Source organism: Astyanax mexicanus, chromosome 25 (genome assembly GCF_023375975.1).
Source record: "Astyanax mexicanus isolate ESR-SI-001 chromosome 25, AstMex3_surface, whole genome shotgun sequence".
NCBI classification, from domain to species: Eukaryota; Metazoa; Chordata; class Actinopteri; order Characiformes; family Acestrorhamphidae; genus Astyanax; species Astyanax mexicanus.
In genome coordinates, this window is record NC_064432.1 from 20967089 (window position 1) to 20994155 (window position 27067).

A 27067-nucleotide genomic window follows, 5' to 3' on the forward strand; every position below is an offset into this window, starting at 1 on the left:
AAGGTGAAACAGAAAAAGTAATCTAGCTAGCTACTGTGATTAACTACTTTGTTTTTTTAAATGCATGAAATATCAAAACTGCATGTTAGAATAGGGTAATATAGTGGTTATCGTAAGTGTCATAAGGACGATATTGAGCCACCACCTTGCTAAATGATTCTCATAGCCCTCAGTTTTAAGTTTGTCTCTTAAAAATCTCAGTTTAAGGGGCGCCGAGTGGTCCAGCGGTCTAATGCGCTGCCACTATGAGCGGGAGGTCGCAGGTTCGAACCCCCGCTCATGCAAGCTTTGCCATCAGCTGCCGGCGCTCAGAGGGAGCAAAATTGGCTCTGCTCCCTCTGGGGTGGGTAGATGGCGCTCTCTCCCCATCACACAAAAAAAATCTCAGTTTAAAGGGTCATGTAGCCCCAACACTCCCCCCTACCTCTAGACATGAATGATCAAAACAGAGGGCTAAGACTAAGGGGTGAAATGGGATTGGGCCTTAATAGGGAAATGTATAGTCTGTGCCTCTTTGTCTGTGTAAAATGTAAAAAAAATGTTGTCCATCTTTGGTTTCTTATCTAAACAGAAATAAGAATGCAGTGTAAGGAAGGCTGCTGTGTTAGGTGGGTATATATACGGATATAAGGGACAAAGCAGGGATGTCCCTGATCTACTACACTGTCTACAGAATCTCATCAGTGGCGTGTGTCTGCCCTGCTAATTTAGGGGAGTAAACAGTATGGAGGACTCTTGAGATGTCACACACACTCACACTCGCACACACACACACACACACACACACCGAGCTGTGACAGAGACGTTTTTTATCCCTTGTGCTCTTTTCTTTCTGTAATGAGGGCGCCGTTATTGCCCCAATAAATCAGCGGAATCTCTGTAATGTTTAATTCAGCGTGTGTGCTCAGCACGATTGCTACTAGCACTGTGCAGCAATGTGTCACTGTCAGCGTAACACACGTACGTATATACACACTTACACTCACATACATACACACACACACACACACACACACACACACACACACTCGGGGGCTTAATAATAATGCAGGCAAATTTAGTGCAAGTCTATTACATTTTAAATGAGTGTAATTGAGGCTTTGGTATTTAAGATAACAAATCCTCTATTAAGGGAATCTCACCCAGATTTAATTATCAATCTGTTGGAATATAATTAACCTTTTATGGTTAAATCAGGCATAGGCTTTTACCATATTGTAGGAAACTGCTTTTACATATGCACATACACATGTGAAAGAATCTCTGGAATGCAGATTATTGGAAAGCATTCATTCATATTTAACATGAAGGAAAGAAGAAATAGGAGCTCACACTGATTTAAATTGCTATTAATACTACTATTATTTAACCTGTAGCTCTGTTAGCATTATAGCCTCCCTAGCCTAAAAACCTCCTAACAATAGTTTAATGCAATAGATTTGCGCTTTTTTGCTGTGTTAGCATTTTAGCCTACGCTGCTATCTACCGAAGTAGGACTAAGTTGCTTTAATGCAGTTAATGTTGCATTTATAATGCTAATGTTAGCCATAAAGGACATAGATTATATCTTTAGCTACTTAAACATAGCTTAAGTTTCTCTAAGGGATTTGGTTGCTAGCTAGCTACCATAGTTAGCATTATAGCCTACAGAATAAGATGTCTTCATTATACGGTCTATACAAGCTATCCATTTCTCTTTTTCATGCTTTATTTTGCCTTAATCTGAAACAGTGGCAATAATGTTCTCTGTGGTGTTCAGAAACACACTTTAAGGGATATGAACGAAGAACAGTAGGAATTAAAAGCTCCCTGGGTGAGAGGGGGGGCCCTGACCCCCATTTTGTGATTGGTCTCAAGAATTTGTTGTTGAAAAAATGAGAAAATTCAAGTTCTGTTTGTCACCTGCTTCATGTCTTAGCTACAAATCACGTCCTGCCTTTGAAAATGAATGGCTGCCCGTCACTCTGTTGCCTGCCAGTGTAAATGCAGGGTAAGGGTTTTTCTAACATTGCTAGCTAGCTACATTGCTAATTACTGTAGCTACAACTTTTTTTTTTTTTATAAATTTTCTAAAAGCACAATTTCACTCCCTCCATAAAGACCAACTGCCAAGAGTTAATCTTATGGACATCACATGATGACAACCACCAAATAAGACATGTTTATTCTGTTTTCTATTTGTAGAACACATATATTCACTATTTTATTTAGTGTATACGTAGTGTAACAGCAGCTCTGAGATCAATATTTAGAGCTGCTGTCTGAATGGCAAGCCAGTTTGACGAAGCTACAGAATCGATCTCTATCCTTTTACTGCTCATTTCAGACACCACCATCATTCCATTAGACCAAAGGCTAGAGGATTTCTATATGTGCGCATGTGTGCCTGTGTGTGCAATCACGTATGTGTGCGCATGGTCACTAGGGGGACATAATAAAGATTGCACAGGACAATAAGCTTCTTTATGAAGGAGAATTTAAATAATGGCCTCCATAGCTACAGAATGTATCGACTTCTCCAGATCAATGCAGAATTAATGCTGAGGATCAATAGAATGATGGAGCGTGCTGCCATCGTACAGTTATTATAGCTACACTTCCTTACACCGCTGTGATGCATCTGTTCTTTTCTTTCCAATCGGCTGCTGCAGGGGGCTTTTTATACGCCGCTGAATCTGATTGATCTTCAAAATAACATCATCCAATATTAATGCGGTTTCCAGCGCACATTCCAAATATATTCCCTTTGTTCTGCTTCTCTTTGCCCTTATCATAAAGATAATGTATTAATACTTACAAAACCCCTCTTGTGGAGAAATGTGGCTGAGAGTGACCTCCATTTATCTCTGAGGATTTTCCAACCAATGCCCAACAACAAAGCTTTTAAGCACAGACACACAAATATACAGACACATACACATAAATACAGTACACTGAGGCTGATGCTACGAAGATGAAATGAAGATAATAATGTTAATGAAGTATAGTATGATAATATTGCATTTATTGCAATAATGTTTCAATTATTGCATTGCCTTACTTTAGTAGAAATTTTGGTTATCGATGCTTTATAGGATCAGCTATTTTTCAGACGACTTTTTACATTTTCACTCAATTATCTGCACTTTCTACTTCTTACATAAAAAAAATAGCCAAATAGGCTTGTTACTCCTTTTTCTTTATAGCTTCATTACAGCTTCTCATTGTCTAATGAAAACCCTTTCCAGATAAATCGCTCCATCCATATAGAGTAAATTTGATTGTGATTAGATAAACACATCATAGAAAGCTTTACCACCCACAGTGGAGGGTGAGTGTAGTGGGTAGTAATAATTGTGACTGGTGACCTCTGGCTGAAATTGTCCATACAAACAGACAAGGCAGTAACTTGCAGTAATTACATCAGCATTCAATGCAGAATCAGCACAGATTTTTTATAACATTTATCAAGTACACAAAACATACTGTTAACATCTGTTTAGTACTTACAGCCAACATAAGCTGCTTTTTCACTGCAGGGCCAAATGGTTACCAAACCCATGTCATGCAGTTTTGTGCTGGTTTAGACCCATTGGCCCAGTTACAGTTGTTTTGTTTTTTCTTGTTATACATATTGTTTTATTTATTAAATATTTCCTGCTGATGTGTTTGTGTCTTTTTCTCCCAATAGCCGATTGGTGCCCTGAACCCCAAGAGAGCCGCCTTCTTCTCAGACCGCTTTGAATCATGGGAAGATGAGCAAGTGCCCAAATTCCACTATGGCACACACTACTCCACCGCCAGCTTCACCATGATGTGGCTGCTGAGGATTGTGAGTATCACTGTCTGTGCTCCTCTCTCTCTCTTTCTCCCTTAAACACACACACACACAAAACATAATCACAAAAGATACACACATTTTACACCCAAACTAATCTGCTTATATGATACACCAACACACAGTACACTGTGTATATTGCTGTAATTTAAAAATAGAGTACTTTCTATATATGTATATGTTCATTATTATTTGATATCTATAATATTTAGGGATGCCCAATAATATTAGAATTATATCAAATCACTTGGAAAATGACCAAGAGATGCTGGCCAAGCTATTTTAAAATCCACTCATTTAAAGTATATATATATATATATATTTTTTATATTATTATTAGTTTTAAATATACCTATTTATTTATTTATTTAACCTTTTTTGTTTTTTCTTTGTTTTTAAAAGAGGGTTTAAAGCTGTGAACAGTCTGTGTAAGGATCAGTTAGCTAAATAAATGTGAAACCAAAAACATGAACATGAATTTCTTAGGAGAAACCTTTTATTTTATTGTTTGCGTACATTGCGTTCATGCAGCTCAAATGGAAGGTATATAAATGTCACACTTATTTTTAAAGTCACACTGGGTTATAATGTGTATATTGATGTCAGCAGATATATAAATACTTTTTTAGTAATTCAAAGAATATGCATAAATGGCATAAATACAAAAATATGTTAGATGTTTATTTTATCATAAATGTAGGTAATTATACATTTACCTACCAATTATAAATGTTTGTCTTTTTTGTAAACAGTAACTTATCATGCTTTTGTATAAAAATAAGCAATGTAACATAGAAGTAATGTATTGAAACAAAAAATACCAAATGTACCATAATACTGAACTGCAAACTTAAATGGTTTTACAAAATTATTCTTAAATCTTCACTGTAAATAGCAAAACAAATGCAAAATTTCAGGACAGAATTCCTATTTTTATGAAGTATTTTTGGGTTTATTTCCTTTTTTTCTCTCAATACAACAGTATTATTGTGTATGACACCATATGGCACAAACACGACACACTCGCAATCATTTTACTAACCTGCAGAAGTCGAGCTCCACTCATTGGTCATATTTAGCGTTAATAATGTGTTAAGTGAGTTTAAGTATGCAAGTATGACGGTGGTTTGATCTAAGTTTAAGCGCTTTAACTTTGTGTTGTTTCGGTTTACGCTGTGTAAGTGTGTACATGCTGTCAGTGGTGTGTTTAAAGGCACTGTTAAAGCCTCTCTTCGGCACATCACACCAAAGCAGTCAGGATCGCGCCCGTCCAGCCCGTCGCCGGAGTGTTTAATAGCGCACTCATGGTATGATTTGCAGCGCTGCACATCACGGCTAATTGCTGTTTATAATTGTGTGTGTGTGTGTGTGTGTAGGGTAAGTCAGAGTGATTTACGCAGGGCTGAAATATGGGCCTTATCTGCATGCTAACAAATTCACAACACATCGCTCATTTTACTCTCGTTCCACCGTGTGCACCGCCAGCACAGAGAGAGAGAGAGCTGCAGTCATATCTAACTCTCACTCAATATTCTTTCGCTTTTCATCTGCAGCTGTGTGGTATTCTACTAGTTACATCAGTTTAAAAATAACGTTGAATCCTTTGAAATAGTTAGATTGAATTAATATTTTGACTAAATTTAGTTCTTATTTTTCCTTGTCATACAAAATTACGTTCTTAAGTTTCCGTGTCACACTAAATTTATTTTTTATAAATTTATTTTTCTATTTTTTTTCTTAAATTTTCCTTATTTCATACTTAATTTACTTAATTTTTCATAATTTAAAATTTTCATCATAATACATTTTCTATTTTATTACCATCATATTACGTTAATTTTTTTATATAGTTTGTTCTTACATTTTCCTCATTATGCTCATTTTAATTCTTGCATTATGCTTATCATAACAAATTTAGTCATTAAATTTTCTCATCATAATAAAACCAGTTGTTTAATGAATGCAGTCAATTGATACTTTTGAACCTTGTATTCGGTGTCCACAATCACAAACATGGTGTCTGTGTGTGTGTGTCTGTGTGTGTGTGTGTGTGTGTGTGTGTGTGTGTGTGTGTGTGTGTGTGTGTGTGTGTGTGTGTGTGTGTGTGTGTGTGTGTTTTTGTGTGTGTGTGTGCGCGTGTGTAGAGGTCAGTAAGTGGTGACCGGGTCTGTAATTGTTACAGTATCTCACTTTCATGGCTGCTCCCTGTTGGGTCGTTGCATTGATTCCTCACATTATTATCAGGCTTATCCTAAAGCCTCTTCAGTGAACATCCTCCACGCTGCTCTATTGGATAAACACACATCACCGCTCCGGTCAGAGCCGGACACCCGCATTTATTCAGCCCGGCTTCAGCATCCTGACTGTAATTAGGCCGCTTTTTCTCCCCTGCTGCTATTGATTCTCCACCAACAAGATTAAGCATGATTACAATCCAGCAAATAATACACTGATAGTGTGACGGGGGGGGGTAATTGCAGGCTTCTATAGATATTCAGGGGTTTTATTGAGAAGAGGAAATCGTTTACTGAGCTAACTCGGGATTAGCCTGCGCTGCACTGTGGTGTTAATAGAAAACAGCCCGCTTAACACAGCGAGCAGCAGCAGCAGGATTGACTGAAGGCACCCAGGATTTTAATTGTCTGTTAACATTCGTTACTCAGGTAGATACAAGTATATTTTAGATACTAGGATTTAAAATACTTCTGTAGAAGCTGAAGTATCAACTTAAGATTTTTACTCAAGTAAAAGTGTAAAAGTGATGGTTTTAAAACTATTTAAAATATAAAAACAAAAGTAATATAATGAAATAATGCCATTAGGAACTAAAGCTTAGACTTCACCCCTCTCCCCAAAACACATTTTTCTAAAAATCATAATGACTATAATTGTTATATTAAAATGTTAATGATAATAAATTTGGGATTCACTTGACTTCCTATTTCAGCTGCATATATGACCAATGAAAATGAATGTATTTTTGTAGAATGTAAATATAAATAAAGAAGCTTAGTTGCAAAGTTTCGCTCGAGTTCTCTTGAGTCTCTGCACGGATCATCTTCATACTAGGCTACATATGTCTGCTATGTTCTTGCTGGAGTGTGGGGGGCGTGACGTGTGCAGATTTGATGGATCGAGTATGAACCAATAGGGTGTCTGAATAGTGTATGTTTATTCTTCTCTACATCCAATCACAATCAGATTCACTCTGTCCGAATGAAGAGATTTATCTGCATAATGTTGATTTTGAAAGATGAGAATCTAGAATGAAAACAATTTGAAATGAAATAGGAGTACCGAGGCTATTTTTAAAATGTAATATAATTGTGTGAAAATGTAAGAAGTAGAAGTAAAAAGTCTCCAGTAAAGTACACATAACCAACATTTCTACTTAAGTACAGTAATGAAGTATTTGTATTTGGCTGCTTGACATATATATGATATCTTAAATGTATTTGATAATTAATTTATGTTTATCTTTTAAACAGTAAAGTTTCACAGCTGTATCAGGATATCCTAAATTGTTATCATCACCTCATCATATTGTTTTTCCCTTTATCGTTCACCCCTACATTACAGCTGTTATTGTCACCTCACTGTAATTAATCAGCGCTGCTGGAGTGATGTTTGGCTGAGTTGAGCTCGGACTCAGGTTGGCGCTGTTCCGATCAGGCCCAGACAAAGTTCTTGGCTAAGTCTGAGTCTCAGTTGAAGTTGTGAAGGAATCTGATCTGAATCTGAGAGTTGATTTGAGTCACAACATGCCATGTGGTGCATGTGTGTGTATGTACGAACACTGATTCGATTTGTCTTCTGGAATTCTTCTCTCAGGAGCCGTTCACAACCTTTTTCCTGAATTTCCAAGGAGGGAAGTTTGACCACGCTGACCGAACGTTCTCCTCCATCTCCAGAGCCTGGAGGAACTGCCAGAGGGACACATCTGACGTGAAGGTAGAGAAGCACACTCTTACACACAGGCCGAACTCATAACCTTTCTATGTAGAATAATATGTCATATTATACATAAGTTAGGTCTACTTCTTACTCTGGAAGCAGCATGATTTATTTGATTTGTTATACCTGCATGACTGCATTCACTACCAGTAATTACAAACAAAGGATGTAGTTGAGGATAAAAAGCATGAATGACATCTGTACACTGTACTAGACTTCAGTGATGTTTACTTTAGTATTGAAATGGAATAGTGTTAATTTAATGCTGCATGAGAATGAATTCTGTGGAAATGCATAAATTCTAGCTGTTGCTTAAAATATCTAGTGATAAACAACAAATGGCATATATATCTTATGCTCATCAGTCGACTTTTCGCGACTTAATTTCAAGATTGCGCCTCTTGTGCACTTTCAAAATTCTCAGTCCCTTGTTTTAAATGTCAGGGCCCTCAGAATTCTGCTTATGACGTTTAGAGCTACTTTGAGTTTGTTAATGGTGTAAAAAAAAGTCACTTTCTCAACGGATTTCTCTTTCAAAGTTTCAGAACTTTCCATACATTCTCCTTTGGAGATCAATACTGTAGGCAGGCCAATCCAGGACCCTTATCCTCTTGTTGTTCATGCAGCCATACCTTTCTAGTGTGTGCAGCATGTGGTTTTGCATTGTCTTGTTGAAAAATGTATGGATGTCCCTGGACAAGATTCTTGCTTCTGTACACTTTTCTGCATTAATGCTGCATTATACAAGTGTACTGACACAACCCCATACCAAGACAGGCTTTGGCTTTTGGACGTGTTGCTTAGAACAGCAAAATATACAAGCCAATCTACTGCAGTTTCCTCAGCAGGATCTATCTTTTCACCCCTTTTAAAAATGTTCCTTATTTAATGAGTAAACAGCCTGTAAATGTGTAAATACTTGTTCCACACAGCTGCACTGGCAGAAATAAGGAAGTCTTCACACTCTGAGCCTCACAATACTCTCGTATTTCCTGTCAATCAGGCATCAGTCAGGTTTTGGTTTTCATCTGTCCTGTTTCTCCAATGTGGAGACCATTACGTGATTAGAAGTTCCTGCGGCAAGCACACTTCCTCCCGGTAACCGGAGCCGGCAGGGGCTTGCTCTGGTGCTGTTACCACGAGGACGCAGCAGCTTTCTGCCCCCGTTGCCCCCATCACCCCTTCCATAAACACACACCCAAGCACATGTACGGTCACAAGCAATCCATGTCACGCTACCATGAAAGCGTCAAGCCTTTCTGATCAAAGCTCTCGGCTAATCTCGATTTTTAACCCCCCCTCCTTCAGAAACGACCCTTCATAGCAGGTAACCTCGGCGTGAACCTCGGACCGCTTCACCTTCAGTCCGAAAGTGAAGGTAAAGTACTGTGGCCCTCAGAAACCCCCCAGAAACCTCGCCGTCCGACTTTAACAAGTGTCCAGACCTTTTAAAATATTCATTACGACCCACACTCGGGCCGTGCCGCTGCAGGCCTGCCGGTCCTCTGCGGTTCCTCTGCGGTTCCTCCAGCCTGATTACGCTCCTTTTGATAATAAAACATGTGGATCGCATTACTGCTTAACACTTGATTACAAAAGGAGCCAGTCCGAGGTTGTCACTGCAGATCAGCATAACAGGATTTCTCCACCTGAATGGACCATGCACAAAAAAAAAGCTCAGGCTGTATTTGAGTCACATTTTGACGGTCTAGACAGAGCTGGACAATGTGACAATATTCTATTATTGTATTGTGAGAAATAGGTTTTTTATGCATATTGAGGAAATTATATAATCAGGGCTTAAATAACAGTGTGACAACTACATTTTTATTATAGACTGTAAAAAATACACTGTAATTTATGTATGAGAGAATATTTGAGTAGCAGATTATTGATTGTTTATTAATTGCCTAGTGTTTTTGGATCCCTATTAGCTGCTCTTTTTCCTGGGGTCTGACAGACAAAACTTTTAAACAATTAAAAGTTAACGCATAAAAAATAAGTATAAGTGCACGAAAAATATTTTATTAATATTAATGAGGTAATATCTAAAACGAAAAATTTAAATAAATAATAAAAGAACATTATATATATATGTATATATATATATATATATATATATATATATATATATATATATATATACATATATATATATATATATATATATATATATATATATATATACACTGTTCTTCTAAACTGTGAGCTCAACAGTAAGTGTCTCTGTGTTCTATCACTAAATAAAACTGCAAATGGGTCATCTGTCAATTTTGTCACTTTATTAATTTGCTTTTAAAAGTTTCCAGATTAGCTGCATGTGTTGATTTTAACCCTAATTTTAGCCCTAATATTAATATTCATATTATTATTCAGTTTGATGTGTTAATCAGCTTGCCCGCCAAGTTAAAATGCTTCTACACCATTACCCACACCCTGTTTTCTACAAAGAGGTAAAAAAGCCATTGGCACTTTTTTGTGGTCAGGGCTGAAAAGGGCATTAATGGTCCCTGATCCTGTCCACTTCTAGCCAGGCCAGCGTCCAGCCTGACCTTTCACCCTAGGCCCCCTGACAAAGCCTGCTAGAAAAGGCCGCTGGACGTTTCCCCTTAGGGGAATTAGAGGGGCCCTAAGCCGGGGCCGGGGGGCACTCCTCTCCGCTGACCCGCAGCAGGACAGGATTTTGGATCACAGGTTTTGCCCTTTGACCAGACCTGCTCACAGGGCCACTGGACATAATAGCCCTCTCCGCCGGCCCCTGATGCTCACCCCTCCAGAGCTTAGAGGGTCCAGGGTCTGCTCGTCGCCAGCCGAGGGGCTAAATTTACGCGGGTGAGGCGCAGGGCGCCTGGTGCCATCGTAAAGCGCCGACCTTTTTGTTTTTAAGACTTGCCATTTTAAAGAGAGGCAGAAGGCAGGAGGGGGGTGGGGGGGGGGAAGCACGAGCCGTGTTTGTTTGCCCACCTAATTGGCCACTCTCACTCCTGTGAAGCTGTGAGCAGGGGTCGTTCAAACAAATACACATAATCAGCCTGATTGGCTGGTAACATTACGCTACTGATTGTGGGCATAGAATTTGTTTGTGTGGTTTTGTTTTGTTTTTTTTTCTCTCCAAATATATGAACAATTTTCTATTTTTTGTTGTTCTTACTAGAGCTTTCGATTAAACTAATAACTTCAAAATTTGGCAAAGTGAATCACAGGTTATCACACTTTTCTTTCTCAAAAGTAAAACCTTTTATATTGGATATTTAGATGTGAAATTATTGTAACATGAGTACAATGGAATTTTATTTATACCTAAATTTGATTGTTTAATAGTATATTTTATTTTAAGCACAGATAATCATAAAGTTTGTATATTAAAGCACCAGTTGAATTTAAAAAAATTCAATAAGTAATGAATCTCTTTAAGCTTCAGATTGTTAAATCTTATTTTTTCTGTAGTTTTAAGAGAGAGTTCTTATATTTAATTTTACCAAAGTAAAAGTACATTCTGAACTCTGCTTAATACTGCTAAAAATGTTAAATTATGAAGTACAGCATAAAATTGGGGATTCATTTGTGATTAATTGCAGAATAATCATATGAATTAATGTTAACAGCAATAGATAACTGAAAAAAACATTTTATTCAGTTTTCATTTGTAGATGTTCCAAAACAGTAACAAGCAGCATTTAAAGCTATCAATTATGTAAATTATTGTTGCATTTTTCTGTCCCAAAAAACTATAAAAACTATGCTCTACAGAGAACACACAGCTGTGCATTCTATTACACAGTTACTTCAATGAGTTCCTTATTAAGAAGAAAAACAACACAAAAAAGGCCAGTTAAAACAGGATTGCTCATGTATAGTCTTGAAAAGTTTTTAAATGAAGTGAAGTGTATTTATTCATGCATTCTATTATCTGTCCATTTATTCAGTCCATCTTCCACACATCTGTCCGATCATCTCTGTCCAATTATTTCTTCATGCCATGTTTATCTATCCGTTTATCTATGTACTATGAAATTATATTTCTGAAAATCATACTCACTGTCTGTCTAGCTTAGTCTTTATAGTTAACTTAATTCTACACACAAATATTGCCTTAGTTTTGTTTTCTGCTGACATGACATTAAATGGCAACAATAATCTTATTGCTATATAGCAACTGTACCTAAATGTTTATAATATTACTCATTTGTTCTCTCTCTCTCTCTCTCTCTCTCTCTCTCTCTCTCTCTCTCTCTCTCTCTCTGTGTTTGTGTAGGAGTTGATTCCAGAGTTTTTCTACCTGCCGGAGATGTTTGTTAACTCTAATAACTATAACCTGGGGGTGATGGATGACGGGACCGTGGTGTCGGACGTGGAGCTGCCGCCCTGGGCCAAGAGTCCAGAGGAATTTGTCCGCATAAACAGACTGGTATAGCTCCTTTTTTTTTGTATTTTATTCATGTTTAATGTGTATGATAATGACAGGAGAGCAAGCAATTAATATACAATGCACAGAAAAAAGTACATAACATAACAAAAAATGCATCTGATTTCTTCTTCTATTCTTTATGTTTATAAAATGTCATTAATCATTTCAAAATGTTAATCTTTTTAAATTACTATTACCAGAAAGTTCAATTAATTGTAGTCCTAAGCTTAAGTGGTGTTGAGGTTTAATATTAATGATTGCCTGAGGCAAGTTGGGACAGCAGTGGTGAAAATGAACTCTTACGCTATGCTGTACAACTACATACTACCCTACATTATACATCTGTATTTATTTTTTTTTTAGAATTATGTGAGGGTAATATGGCAACATTCTTGTTCACTTCTAATCCTTAAAAGTGTGTGATATTAAAATCAGGATAAAAAGCCATTTTCCTACAAAAATAGTTACCACAATTTTAGCAATACTAAAATATTGTTTAATAGCGTGATTTTTGTGATAATAAAGTTAAAGTTACATTTTCTTTAAGCGACTGATGGAAAGAGAGAGAAAGGAAAATGCATGTTATTTTTAAACACTATAACACAATAGCTGCTATCTAGAAGTGACACTAATGCAGCATAATTAGATAGGTGAACACGCTTGCAGGAGAACACTAATTGCCGGTTCTGTTACAGCAGCTAACAGACCCCTACACTGGCTAGCGTCATGCTGAGTGATTGGTGAGAGCAAGGTCTATCCTGCCCACACGGAGGGCTCACAGAGTGAGGCTTTTTATATGGCTAGTCATCTCCAAATGATAGGGTCAACACTTAGACGGCAGCAGTACTCTGGTTACTCTTTAATAATGTTGGGCAATACTGAACTCAAATCTGTATTATTAAACAACTGAATGTTTTACCTTTATTGTAAGTATTATCAGTATTGAAACAAATTAAAATAATCGGTTTGGGCAAGACTATATCAGTTTAGATTGATTTATGCAGACTCTTCGTAGTACACTTGTTTTGTATATACAGTATACTGTATACAATACATACATGCAGTGCAGTACACCACTTTATATATATTAAACTACTGAACAGACAGTATACTATAATATGCACAATACTATACATACAATGCACTATTATACAAACTGTACTTCACATACAGTACACTACTATACATAATACACTACAGTGCACTATTATACATACTATACACTACTATAAACGTATTTTAGAAATCACACAAAGTGTGTGTCTGAGAAACATGAATGATAGTTAGCCATTAGCTCTAGGCAGCTGTGCTACACATTTGTTGTGAACTCACACACACACACAAACAACACACACTGTTAATGGCGCAATCCACTCTGCAGCTCATCTACCACTAATGACCACAAGCAGCAGGATACACACACACACACACACACACACACACACACGTTTATGTTCTATAGATGATTAACAGCTAATTAAACTGCAATCTGGACAGGCACGCTAAGTGGCTGCTTGTAAAATTTACTGCCCTCTCCAAAAACACCACAGGAGTGCTTAGTCTCTCTCTCTCTCTCTCTGTCTGTCTGTCTGTCTCTCACTCCCTTTTTCTCCCTTTCTATCCTTCTCTCTCTCTCTCTTCCCTCTCTGCCAGTAAGATCAGTGTTGATTGTTGCTTTAACTTAGGGTCGAGCGAGAGGTTAAGAACATGATCTCTCTCTCTTTCCAGATAACAAGTGTCTCTGGCCACCGTCAGGCTGAACAGAGCATTCCACAATATATGACTAATTCTCTGATCTGGATACGATTACAGTAACGACGAGGGACTGATTTCAGATCAGTTTACCTCAGACTCAGCCTGTCCTTAAGCATTATGGGAAAATAGACCAGACTGATCTCAGAGCAGACAAGACGCGTAAAAACAAAGTCATTTCCGAACTTTAAAGCTTTATCGTCTTCATCAGTTTGTACTTGCTACTTCCAGCTGGAAATCTCTACCTCACTTTACCTCACTCTGCCTCGCTCTGCCTCCAGCTTAGTTATGTCGCTCAGAGCTCCTTCTGTCGCCGCATGCTATTAACTGCAGTTTACGTTTGCTGTTTGTCAAGGCATTATTACATTATCACAACAATTATATAGACTTACTTAAAAATATGTAGTTTGTATAGCATTAAGCATAGAATGCATCTAAGGAGTTCTCTAAGGAGAACTGTCCAACTGTTAGATCACCTGTTTAAATCCTGTTCATGTAGCTTGCCATGGGCTACTGGAGCCCTGAGAGAGCACAATTGGCCTTGCTCTCTTCGAGTGGGTAGATAGCATTCTCTCCCCACATTACTCCTAGGGTGATGTCGGCAGCACAAGGCATCTGTGAGCTGATGTATCGGAACTGAGTCAATGAGCTTTCCTCTGAATGCTCTGTGATGTTACTCAGCAATGCTGATAAAATAGGCAATGGCTGATTTTACGCGTATGGGAGGAGGCATGTGCTAGTCTTTACCCTCTGGTGTTGGGGCATCACTGGTGATAGGGGGAGTTCTAATGAGTGGGTTGAGAAAATAGGACAAAATTCAAAATAATGTAAACAGTGAGGTCTGGTGCTTGTGATTACTTTGATAGTTTGCAGAGTTTTTCTATGGAACTGTTTCTCCCCTGTGCAGCTGCTGCAAGTCCGCAGAGCGACGTGTGATGGCGTGATTGCTCAGACGCTCCCTTTCTCTTTTCGCTGACAGATGAGTGTCACTTTATTCTGAGTGAGGGCTCGTTCTTTTCCAGCCCTTACACTCCTCAGCTCAAAGCGCTGACAGCTGCCTGCCCTCAATGCAGCTGCCACTGACCCTGGGTCAGTCCCTCACACTCTGCCCGGCTGTGTGGGAACCGATGTCAGGTTCAGAGTGTGTGAGCTGAGAGGGGTGACGAAGTAGTGGTGGTCATTCGCACTAAATGGGGCATAAAGGTCATGACCTATCACTTATACTGAAGGACACTGTACAAGGAGCCTGTAGCTGATATGTACAGTCAGAGCTGGACAGTGTGACCATAAATGATCGTATTATGATAAATTTGTCGTTGTAAAATATGATGCACATCACAACAATTTTGTTGTTTTAAATTATGAATTGTTATACATTTTAAATACTTGAGAAAAACTTTTTCTACATTGTAAATGAGTACTAAAGCCATTCGGACTATGAAGGAGATTGTAAGGAAATATATAACAATTGGAAAGTGTTAAACAAACCAAAACACTCAAAAAATACATAAAAAACATAGCTGCTCTTATCTGGGCTGCTGTTAATATGTGGTTTCTTAGTCTGGTAGCTATTGTGCAACAGAAGTAGCTCTTCTTCTTCTTTTCCTCGGGAGGTCCTGATGAGTGCCAGTTTCATCACAATGTTCTGGATGGTCTAAATTATATATTCTGATTTCCTTTAACGCTTTTTTGCTTACTTAATAATTTCATGTTTTTCTTCATAATTTTGTACAATGACAAAAAAAATCATAAAATAAAATAAAAATTGTACTAGCACTGTTTATTAACTTTGCGGCAACACACATTATATGTTAAACAGAGAATAAACACATCCAAACTGATTTTTTTTTTTTCGGTGCTAAAAGCACGTTGAACAATATATATGTTCAGTTGTGAGAGACATATTGATTAATAAGAGAAAAGATTTTATTTTATGTTTAATTGAATGAACATTAAAAGCATAGCACAAGAAAAATGCAAGATATGGACCTCGAGCATTTTGAACTGTGAATTTTTATCTAAAATCAGTTTATAAAATTTCTGGCCGGTGTTCAGGCGACTGACGTTTTTTAAAATACTGAATGCGGGGCTTTCACATAAACCGAGGCTCCATGCAGGGTTTGTTTCCATCCTGCTCATTATATTAGACAGTTTCCAACTCAAGCTGGAGAGCTGAAATGGAGTTTGAGCAGTCGGTGTTTCTGCTTGTGCGTGTGTTTTGATTTGGCTAAGCCTGTGGGAGTGTCGGAATCACCGCTGTTTGGTCTGGGAGCAGTCGGCGGAGGGTTTCCCACCCGCTGTCCTGCCTGTGCTCCGGGTTTAGAAACGCGCTCAGGGGTTAAATTGGAGTTTGGAGTGGGGAGACTCTGTACAGTGGGTGAAGAAGAAGTTTTGAATTAGTTAGATTTAGTTAGGTAGCTGATCACTAAGACCCAGGTTAGCTTGCTCCGTGGATCTGGAGGAACGTAATTTCGTTGCACTGTGTACCTGTACTCAAATATGATGACAGTAAAAGCCTCTTGAATTGACTTTACCATTAACATATCAAATCAATTATCTTACTACATTTATCTAAATAATACATAATATATTATCATATATTAATACTATATTAGTTTGCTTGAATTTTTGCTACTCTGTCACCATCCATAATGTATGGCACCGCGCAAAAATTTATTCGCTTGTCCGTGAAAGATTATTTATTATTATACCACAGTTCCGACTCTGCAATGTGATTGGCTGAGAGACGTTTTCTGAGTGCTGTTATCAGCTGGTAATACACTGTAACCGAAACTCACACACATACAGTTAACCTAGCAACAAATAAACAATAGTGGTCCTTATTTTATTTCTGATTAAATACTCATTTTTTTGGTGAAAACTTATTAGTCCTTCATTCATCTAATGAAATATTGTTGGTCCGCCATTTCTTCTGGTGAAACATGATTGGGTACTTCATTATTGTGGTGAAATCCTGTTGGTCCTTTATTTTTTCTGGTGAAATTTTATTGGCCCCTTATTTCTTACTTCTTGGTCCTTCATTTCTTCTGGGGAAGTCTTATGTGTCCCTCTTTTTTTTTGTGAATTTTTGTTGGTCCTTTATTTCTTCTGGGGAAACATGATTGGTTCTTCATTTCTCCTGTTGGTATATGATTGGCCACCCATTTGTTTAAGGGATGAATTATTTGGTACTTCACTACTTCTGTTCAGATGTGATTGTCCATATGTGAATCTTATGTGATTAGCCATTAGTTTTTTTATATTCCCAAAAAAATCAAAAAAATGTTTTATATATTTTTTTATTCTATCTATTTAAATTCCAGATTGATCTGCTCATAAGTTTCTATAGCCTATAGGAGTACAGACCTCACAGGAGTTGAAGTCTGTAATAGTTTACATTCTCTTGTGTCTATTATGACTGTGGTAATGTGTCTCGCTTACATTACTCAAGTTTCTCAGTTTTCTCAAGTATGCCAGCATCACCACGCCACTGGGACATGCTAATGCACTGCTGTCATCGCTGCGGCTAATGTCGCTAACACTCAGTAGCCTGCATGCTAGCCTTCATTGCCATGCAGCGGTGGTGTTTAGAGAAACAGAACCACAGTTTTGGAATAATGCGTCCCGTTTGGGGAAGCAGAGCATGTTGCAGATGCTAGCCAGCCTCTGGAGTGAAGCAGCAGGAAAATCATTTAGGAGAAACAGTAGCAGTGGATACGCTACAGCATTAACATCTGAATTTTATACACTCGTCTTGACTTATACACTGGTCAAGCATAAGATTATGACCACTTTCTTTATTCCTAAAACATTTATCATTTTCTTTTAATCCTGTATCTGTTTCTCTGCATACTTATTGTCCTTTCATCCTGTTCTTTAATAGTCAGGACCCACAGAATCCACCACATATAAGCTATTATTGCAGTGTTTAAAAACTCCAGCAGCACTGCTGTGTCTGATCCAAATAATAGCTGTTCTGTGGTGGCCCTGAAACTTTAAATCAGCCTACAAGAAGCCTAGAAACATAAGCTAACTTGACTATTTCTGATGCGAGTGTGCAAGAAATCGAGCATGCAGGAGTGATGATGCCAGTGCTAATGCTGATTGTTGAGGTTGCAGCTTCCATGACTTGCTAGCAGCATTAGACTTGTAGATCCTGTGTAAAAATAAATAAGCAAACCAAGGATCCCAACCAGTGCTTGCTGTCTTGATGTGATGTTTTACTGGTCGAGTTAATGCTTCTGCTTTTAGCTCTTTACCTCTCAAAAGATCCTCCCAGTGAGTGTTTGTGTGAGTGTGTGTGTGTGTGTGTCTGTTCAGTATCATCTTGCACTCAGTGTGAGACCTGTTCTTTTCTGAGTGTGGGTGGATGTACATGCTGTGTGTGTACATGTGTGTGTATGTGCATGTCTCTTATGGGTGCTGATGAGGTAATGGGAAAGCTTTCAGGACATTTTTCAGTTCAGTTTAATTCTGTTTTTTTTTTTTTTTTTTTTGTATTTTGTTTATTTAGGTTAAAGGTAAGTTCAGGTTTGTTCTGTGTATTTAATCATGTTCAGTTTAGTTATGTTTAAATTAGTTCGGTTTAATTCAGTTGTTTTAAGTTCTATTTAATCTAAATCAGTTCGGTTGTATTTTGTTCAGTTCAGATAGGTTCTGTTTAATGCTGTTCAAAATTCTTTCATTTCAGTTTATTTTTAGTTTGGTTTAGTTCTGTTAAGTTCTGTTCTGGTTTATTTTTTTCTAGTTAGTTCTTTTTACACCTGTTCACTTTACTGCACTTCAGCTCAGATGCATCCAGATATGTTTAATTCAGTTTAGATCATTTCTTTTCACACTTTTCTTTTCTTTTGCATTTTAACTTTTTTTTTCAGTTCAAGTCAGTTAAATCCTTTTCACTTCAGTTCACTTAACTACATTTCAGTTCAGTTGCATATAGATTCAATTTAATTCAGTTTAGTTGTCTTCTCTTCACATCAATTCACTTTACTGCACTTTAGCTTTCTTGATTCTGTTTTAGTCTAGTTATGTGTAGTTCATTTTATTTCTTTTACTTTTTCTTTAAGTCAGTTCTTTTCACACTTGCATCTAAATTAGTTTAATTATTTTTTATTTTTTTTCAATTCACTTCAATTGAGTACAGTGCTACATCAGCAGCAGTTCAAAAAGAGGTGGTGGCTGACTTCACATGTATCGGAGGAGGCATGTGCTAGCCTTTACCTTCCTGGTGTTGGGGCGTTACTAGTGATCCGGAAAGTCCCAATAAGTGGGTTGGGTAATTGACCGTGTAAATTGGGGAGAAAAATGAAAAAAAAAAATTTGAAGGAAAAAAAAAAGAAATGCAGCCGACTTTCAAAGTGATTTGAAGGACACAGCTGATGTATCCTTTGCAGCTGTCAGTTAAAAGTCGGTTAAAAGTGTCACCTCAGTATCATCACTGCAGACTGTTTCATATGTGTGACCAATAGGCTGCTGAGAAGGAGGGTTCATAGGACAGTCCTTCCGAGGACCCACCCCCCACCTCCACTGCAGCCAAGGCTTTGGAACGCTGTGTGTTTATGTATGTGTATGCGTGTGTGTGTGTGCACATCTTAGCCTTGAGTTTCCCCTTCACACTCACTCACTCACTCAAGCATGCCTTGTGAATAAAGAGAAAAATTAATTTTCAGCATGGGTGCAAACACCCCCACCTTTATCTCTCTCTCACTTTCTCTCTCTCACTTTCTCTCTCTCTCTCACGATCCCTGTCTGCATTTCCCTTCGTGAGGATGATAAGTAGAGCAGATCCATCATGAAAGGCAGTGACCCCAGTCCTCCTTCTCCGCGTTCACCTGAGAGCGTCTTAATTTAATGCTGCTCCCACTTAAACTTCCTCGCTGTGCTCAGGGTCACCCCTCACATGCCTGCTCCTCACCACACAGCACACTCACTGAAGTGGGCACTGGTTCCACTGGGTATGCTTCTCAAATCCAGGTGCCGTCCTGATTTTAATAAGATGTTCACATAAAAAGAGCACCTACTGCATGACGTGGAGCCTAAAGGGGAGTGACTGAAACTGAGGAAGCAAAGGTTTAACAACTATTTACTACTTTATCTTGTATATTGAAATACAGTTTATCATATTGTGATAAGCACCTATTGGGGAACACATCCCATTTAATCCACTGGAGGCACTAATTTTAGAGGAGCAGGTATCTAACTGAGTACTTCATTGTTCATTTTTTCACATGTGGGAGAACCTTATACCAGCGTTTTCTTAAACTTTTGTAGATAGAGGCCTTCATTGTGGATGGTAAGTGCCATTGTGCCCCCCAACTCCCCACCCTTCTAGAAAGAGCACCCTTTGGAACACTATGTAGTAGGAGTGGCCCCTACTGGAATGCAACTTTTTTCTGCTGGTAGAAGAGCGGAAGAACATGAGTAAATGGGCATCCATTAGGACTAGGGCTGGGTATCATTTTGAAATTTTCAATATCGATACTGGTACAATACCTTGAATTGGATACTGATACCCAAACAATACTTTTTTTCGATACCTTTTTCTAAATTGCAACCAAAAAAACACAAAAAGCAATAATTATTCTCACAGAACGGATTTATTTAGCAGTCGACATTATGAGTAATCTCATGCTCATACCATCACCATGAGAGGATAACATACTTTTAAATCTTGTTGGAACAAACAAACAATGAGCATGATTGTGGCACTTTATTAAGAACAAAAATAAGTGTTAATTTAACTGCTTAAACTACAAATATTTTTCCTAAACATACTGCTGGATGCATTTCATTTTTTAAAGTTTTTTTTAAAGAAATATCAGCATTAGATTGGCAAAATTTAATTTTACTTATGTTAGACCTGTCCGTCACTTTAAAAAGAATTATTATTGTGAGGGAGGCAGTAATAATAGCATAGTGTGGTTTAAATCTAACAGACCCTTTTTTTTTTTTACTGTATTACAATATCTCAGGGTAGAAAGAGGAAGATGTGAGGCAAGTAAGAGAGAAGGAGAAACAGCACAGAATGAAGGCAAGCGAGCAAGAGACAGCATTAACTCTGTGGCAGTTGTTGTTACTGCACTGCCCGCACTGTCTTCATTTCGCACTTTTGTGTGTTAATGTGCGTGTTTCACGCAAAGTATCGAAAATACTCAGTAGTACCGAGACATTGTGGTGCTTTGATACCCAGCCCTAATTAGGACACTTTGAAAATATTGTAATTTTAAGGGTACATAATCATGATTAAATGCAAAAAGGGGTGCTCTCCATAAGAAGGGCAACCATTGTTTCTTTTGCCAACTCTAGACGGCACTTTAGCAATGCTTTTTTTTTTAAACATGTTGGCACAAGGGGTGGAAGTCCCCCCCACTCCCTAATACCCATTTCCCCAATATGATATGTTAGGCACTCAACCAGTTTCTATGTTTACACTACTTTCACTGTTCTACTAAACCCATTTCTACATCATTGTTCTAGTCATTGTGCCATGCTTCCTTATTGCTTTCTTGTCATTGTGAATAGTGGGAGTGAAAGTAAAGAAAGAGATATATTTGGGGTCTCAGACCTACTGCCTCACTTTACCACACACACACACACACACACACACACACACACACACACACATTCACCTACTCTCATACACACACAGTGATGGAGAGCGAGTGTGTGTTTCCATCATTACCTGATCAGCTCTGAGTGTCTTTGTCCGGAGTTAAGGAGGATCAGAGTAGAAGTTAATTACAGCCCTCATCCATTCTAATCACTCTGATGTGCTTCCCCTCTCTCTCTCTCTCTCTCTCTCTCTCTCTCTCTCTCTCTCTCTCTCTCTCACTCTCTCTCTCTCTCTCTCTCTCTCTCTCTCTCTATCTATCTCTCTCTTTCTCTCTTTCTCTCTCTCTGTAAGCAGTTTAGTGTGTGATGGTGATTTGAAGGTCTGGTCACTGAGCAGCTATCCAAACAGCCCTGAGGCCACAGCTCCTGCAGCTGTGTGTGTGTGTGTGTGCGGTTAGATTAGGGTGTGTGAAAGCTGTAGTGTTTTTTTCCTCTTTTTCTTCATTCTCCCCATTGTACTTCGAATCTTGCTTCCTCTCCTCCTCCTTCTTCTTCTCCTGCTTCATCTTCTCCATCTTTTTATGCTCCCTCTCCTCCTTCTTCTCCTTTCTTGTTTTACTCTCCATCCTCCTCCTCCTTTTCACTCCTCCTCATCCTCATTCCCCTTGTTGCTATTTATCTCCTCTTCCTGTTCCTCCTTACCTCAATCTTCCTTTTTTCTTCTCCTCCCTCTCATTTTTTTTCTTCACCTTCTCTTTATTCCTTATTCATTTGCTTCTGCCTCTCCATTTCTGTCATTTGATTTATTTTTTCCTTTTTTTCTGTTCTTCTACTTCTTTTTTGTTTTCTTCTCATTCTTTCTCAGTTAAAATAGACTGATATGGTATGGATTAGTGCTGAGTGGTATAGTGGTTCATTCGGTATACCACGGGGGGAACTAGAACTGATATAAATTTCTCTCGTACCGCCATTCTGCTAGGGGCACTGCAGAGCGCCGTGCCTGCAGAGAAATGAGAACACCTCCTGTTTCTGATTCTACTGTATAAGTGTTTTATCAAAGTAAAATAGAGCAGTAACTACAGCACTTTAAAATATATTAATACTGTAGCTTAAATGATGATTTAAATGTATTTTCTGACTGGAGAAAAAAGTGAATTGTGCCTGATTTAAATAGTACAATGTCTCTACATACACATTTATAAAAACTTGTCTGACTTTTCCAAAAGAGCTTTTGAGAAATATCTCTTTGAATACTTAAACATTGAGTATTTTATGTCCATTTATAGTGTTTATGGAACTATTAGTATTTAGTTTTGTGAAAAATGTTGTGTTAAAGTTTTTTGCGTATCTCTTTTTAAGGTCTATTGTTTATATTCTTCGGCTGTTTTTCTGCTAATTAAATCTAATTTCTTCATATATTGTGTAATTTTGTGGGACGAAGTAAACCCTATACTAATCAAAGCCTTAATTTAAAGCTGTGGTGTTTTTAAATTAAATGTACTTCTAACAGTACAGTAACTCACAAACCTATATAAAAGCCCAGTAATAAAAAAAATATATATATATATCGTAATATACCGTTAGAATCTTGAAAAATACTGTGATATGCATTTTTGGCCATAGCGCTCAGCACTAGTATGGATCTTTTAAAATTATTGTATAATATTACTGCCTCACAGTATATTGTGTACAATACAATATCATGATACAGCCCTAATCCACACTATCAAACACATTTACACTGGTACTGACTTTCATGCACTTTTCTACCTGTCAGGTGTTCAGGTGTGGGAGGGGTTATACTAGTGGTGTTGTTTTTGTACTGAGGCTCTCTTTCTTTGTAAATGGAGTGTTGTAATTGGTCAGTGGAAATCGGTGTCAGTCCTGTCAGGGAGACATTTAAATGTGCATGTCTTTTACTAAAAATGACCTTAATGAGGACTCAAGTGTGTGTGTGTGTCTGCTGTGTGTCTCAGTGCAGTCTACTCGTCTGACGCCTGTCACTGTAATCTCTCTTAATCAATCCACACACTCACACGGCCCCTGCAGCTGTCAGTCAGTGTCCGGGCCGGGCTGGCAGGCTGATGAGCAGATTGATTTGTTAAGTGCTGTTTTAGCGTGCTGTGAGACAGCTCCGCTCTAAGACCTTAAAATGTTTTTAAAGAGCTGCTAAAGGCTGTAAAAGAGCCCAGCTCGAGCCACCTCGTAAACTCACACACGTCTAAATTGATCATTAGCCTGATACAGTGCAGTGCGGAGTGTGTGTACTGTAGCGCTGTGTATCATTTGAGCTCGGATGTCGAAATTTCTTAGTTCCAAATAGGACACTTTATCTGGAACAATCCCGCAAGTCGGATTTCCCGCTCAGGAAGTTGGCAGAGCCTCACTATCCCCGAATTCATTATCAAAGATGATTGTCCTGCACATCAACAGTAGTAAAAGCAGTAGTAGTAAACAGTAGTATCACTTGCAATGATTGCTGAAATAAAAAAAAATATATATATACGTTTTTTTTATGTAAAACTTTTTTTTTTTACATTCAAAGGAATGGACAGAATATTGTGTTTAATGGTACCATATGGAAATAACCGAATGAAGAAAATGACTACAAAATACATGAGAATAAGGAGAAAAATATAGACAGTAATAAAAAACTAACAAAAAAACAACCGATTTAAACATTGCACTGATATGCTAAGCATCTTTGGACAGGGATAGTATTGTAAAGTACTTTTTTTCAATGGTTAAGTGCCCGTTACATACATACATACGTTTAAATACATCAATAAATAAGCAAAGCTAAATGAAAAAATACGCTAGTCCTGCTCTTAAACATTGCTGCAATTTTTATTGTTAATTTCTTATCCGTAAATGTAGCACTTAAAAAGTCCATTTTAATATTATAAAACATTTTATTGTACTCACCCACCAAACATTGCACCCCTACCCTACCCAACACCCACCCACTCCATAATGCAGATGGCTCCCAGTGGAGTTTTATGCTCTCTTAATTAGCCCATCATCCATAAGCCGTTCAGATTTTCGTTAATGAGCACAAGCTGTAAACTCCATTGTGTACAGATGCAGTAATACAGGAGCATCGCGCCACTGCAGCAGTGAGGACTAAGAAGACTAAGCTGAGAGATTATCAAAAGCTTCTCGCTTTCAGACCTGTAAAACAAAACCCAGACTGCAATCAGTCAACATAAAAGAGCTTCTTTCAAAGAATCAAATTATTAATCTATTTATGAGCAGTAATCAGTTCAACAGCATAATATATTTTTCTGTAGCTGCTATTGTGAGGTTTAACTACATTGCACTAGATAATGCACAATAGCTAATGCCAGAGCAATGAAACAAAAGTACTGTAGCTGTACTACTAATAATCAGCATCAATCTAACAACCCTCATCAGTACCAGAGTTGAAAGCAACCACCAGGGGACCAAAGCCACCACCTAGCAACATCCTAGCAACTACATTTGGTTGGACATCATATCAATTACCTGGCAGCACCATAATAATGCTTAAAAGGGCCTCCTCCGTATAGCATATAATTCTGAAAAGTTCACATGGAAAATTCTAACCAGATATAAGGTACTGGTGGTAGCTGTTAGAAACACCTTAGACCATAAACATCTTCTGGGAGATCATAGAAACCATCTTTACTGCATATTTGAAACCGAAAGAGACTCTATAGCAAAAGCTATAAAGAAAAATATTTTGCCTCATTAGTCTGCATATTCTTTTTGTTTCTTTTGGATTATACAGCTCTGGATTATACAGCCATCAAACCAAGCTGAACTGCTTGAATTTGTTTTTCACCAGGAGTGGCATAAAGTTATCCAAAAGCAGTGTGTAAGACTGGTGGAGGAGAACATGCCAAGATGCATGTAAACTGTGATTTAAATCCAAGGCTATTCCACCAGATATTGATTTCTGAACTCTTAAAATTGCTTGTTCATTACCTTTTCTAGTTACTAGACCGTATCATAATTAGATAAAATGCTTGTTCTTAGAAAAATAGGTTTAAAGGTATAAAGTAATTAATGTGATTATTAAAGGAATACATCACAGTTATATATAAACCAGATTAATGTTGATTATTGCTGAATTCTAGTTCTGTATAAATTTGGTGAATTTATCATGTATATTGTCAATATATGGGATACTCTCTATAGATTCAAACTCAGTTTTTGATTAAAAAAATATCAGATAAATCAATGCTCTCAGGTGCTGGAATGACCCCTCCTGAGATGGGGTCAAGAGAGATTTACCTATAAAAGCCAAAATTTACATTTACAAATCCCTGCAAAGCACATTTAGCGTATAACTGTCCAGCGCTGTCCTGTATGTGTGTGTGTGTGTTTGGTAATATGATTTAAAAAGGCGTTCTCTGTTGTAGCTACATGCCCCTCACTCAACCCCCCCTTCCCAATCCTTCCAGTTTTGTAATGAAAGTGACTGAGGAGCCCCAGCGGTCCCCAGCTTCCCCCCCGGCCTCTAGAGACCAAACCAAACGCTTCCTGCATCACTGATGAGGTCAGAGATCCCAGAGCAGAGGCTCCGCCTTCAGTCCTGATCCCACACTGCCCTCATTAACATAAAGCAGAGAACAACACCCCCCAACACATACACACACACAGACACACACAGACACTCCAGCCTTTACTCCCCATCACTGATTGACACAAGCTGGCGGCCGCATTAAACACCCATCAGGCCGGGCATCACACTCACACACCGCCCCCCCACAGCATGATGACGGGTCAGCTGATCCACATAATGAGCTAAACATATCTCTCATCTCCCTTTAAGGGGGGAGGCTGGGCTTGTGGTTTGTTAATATTAAAAATATATCCTGTAGTATATATACATTTAATATTTTACAGTAACATCAAATGATATTCTCTTTAAATTAAAATATTATATTACTTATTTACTTATTATAATAATAATTAATTCATTGTATCTAAAATGCCCATTTTTTTAAAAAAACATCATTAGTAACAAAAAAAAAAAATCAAAAGTAACAAGGCCTAATGTAGTTTATACAGTATATAAAACCAGTTGCCAATCAGCTTTGTCATAGTAGTCAAGCTGGTCATCTTGGTTAACCACCTTGTTCAGATTGATTATGCTGGTCATATGTGTCAACCAGCTGGAAAAGATGGTGATGCTGGTTAATCAGCTTTAATATTAAACAAAGATAACCTGACTAAATATAAAAAGCAGTTTTAATGATTATTTCATTTGTTTTAATGGAAAAAATATTTTCAAACCAAGTGAAAAAGTATTTTCCCCCTAAGTCTAGTAACTTGGTTGTGCTATGCAACAACTCCAATCAAGCATTTGCGATAACTAGAAATCATTATTTTTCTCTGTAAAGGAATTTTGTCTCACATATCTTTGAAAAATAGTTTTAATTCAGATTTTTTTTTTTAAATTTAATTTAGCCTCATTGTAGGGTTTTAGAGCATGAACAGCATGTTTAGGATCATGCCACAGCATCTCAGTCAGACTTGACTTTGACTAGGCTTTGGATCATTGTCCTGCTGCAGAACCCAAGTACGCTTGAGCTTAAGTT

The 27067-nt window shown here is 37.8% G+C and overlaps 1 protein-coding gene across 4 annotated transcripts in view; it reads left to right on the forward strand.

The window, feature by feature from the left end:
* lrba (LPS responsive beige-like anchor protein) overlaps positions 1-27067 on the forward strand; it is a 273015-nt gene that overhangs the window by 211863 nt on the left and 34085 nt on the right. For all 4 annotated transcript variants that reach the window (XM_049472639.1, XM_049472641.1, XM_049472642.1 and 1 more), the window contains 3 exons: positions 3671-3811; positions 7649-7768; positions 12027-12179. In XM_049472639.1, the coding sequence (XP_049328596.1) occupies positions 3671-3811; positions 7649-7768; positions 12027-12179 (414 nt within the window). The remainder of the gene's footprint in view (positions 1-3670; positions 3812-7648; positions 7769-12026; positions 12180-27067) is intronic.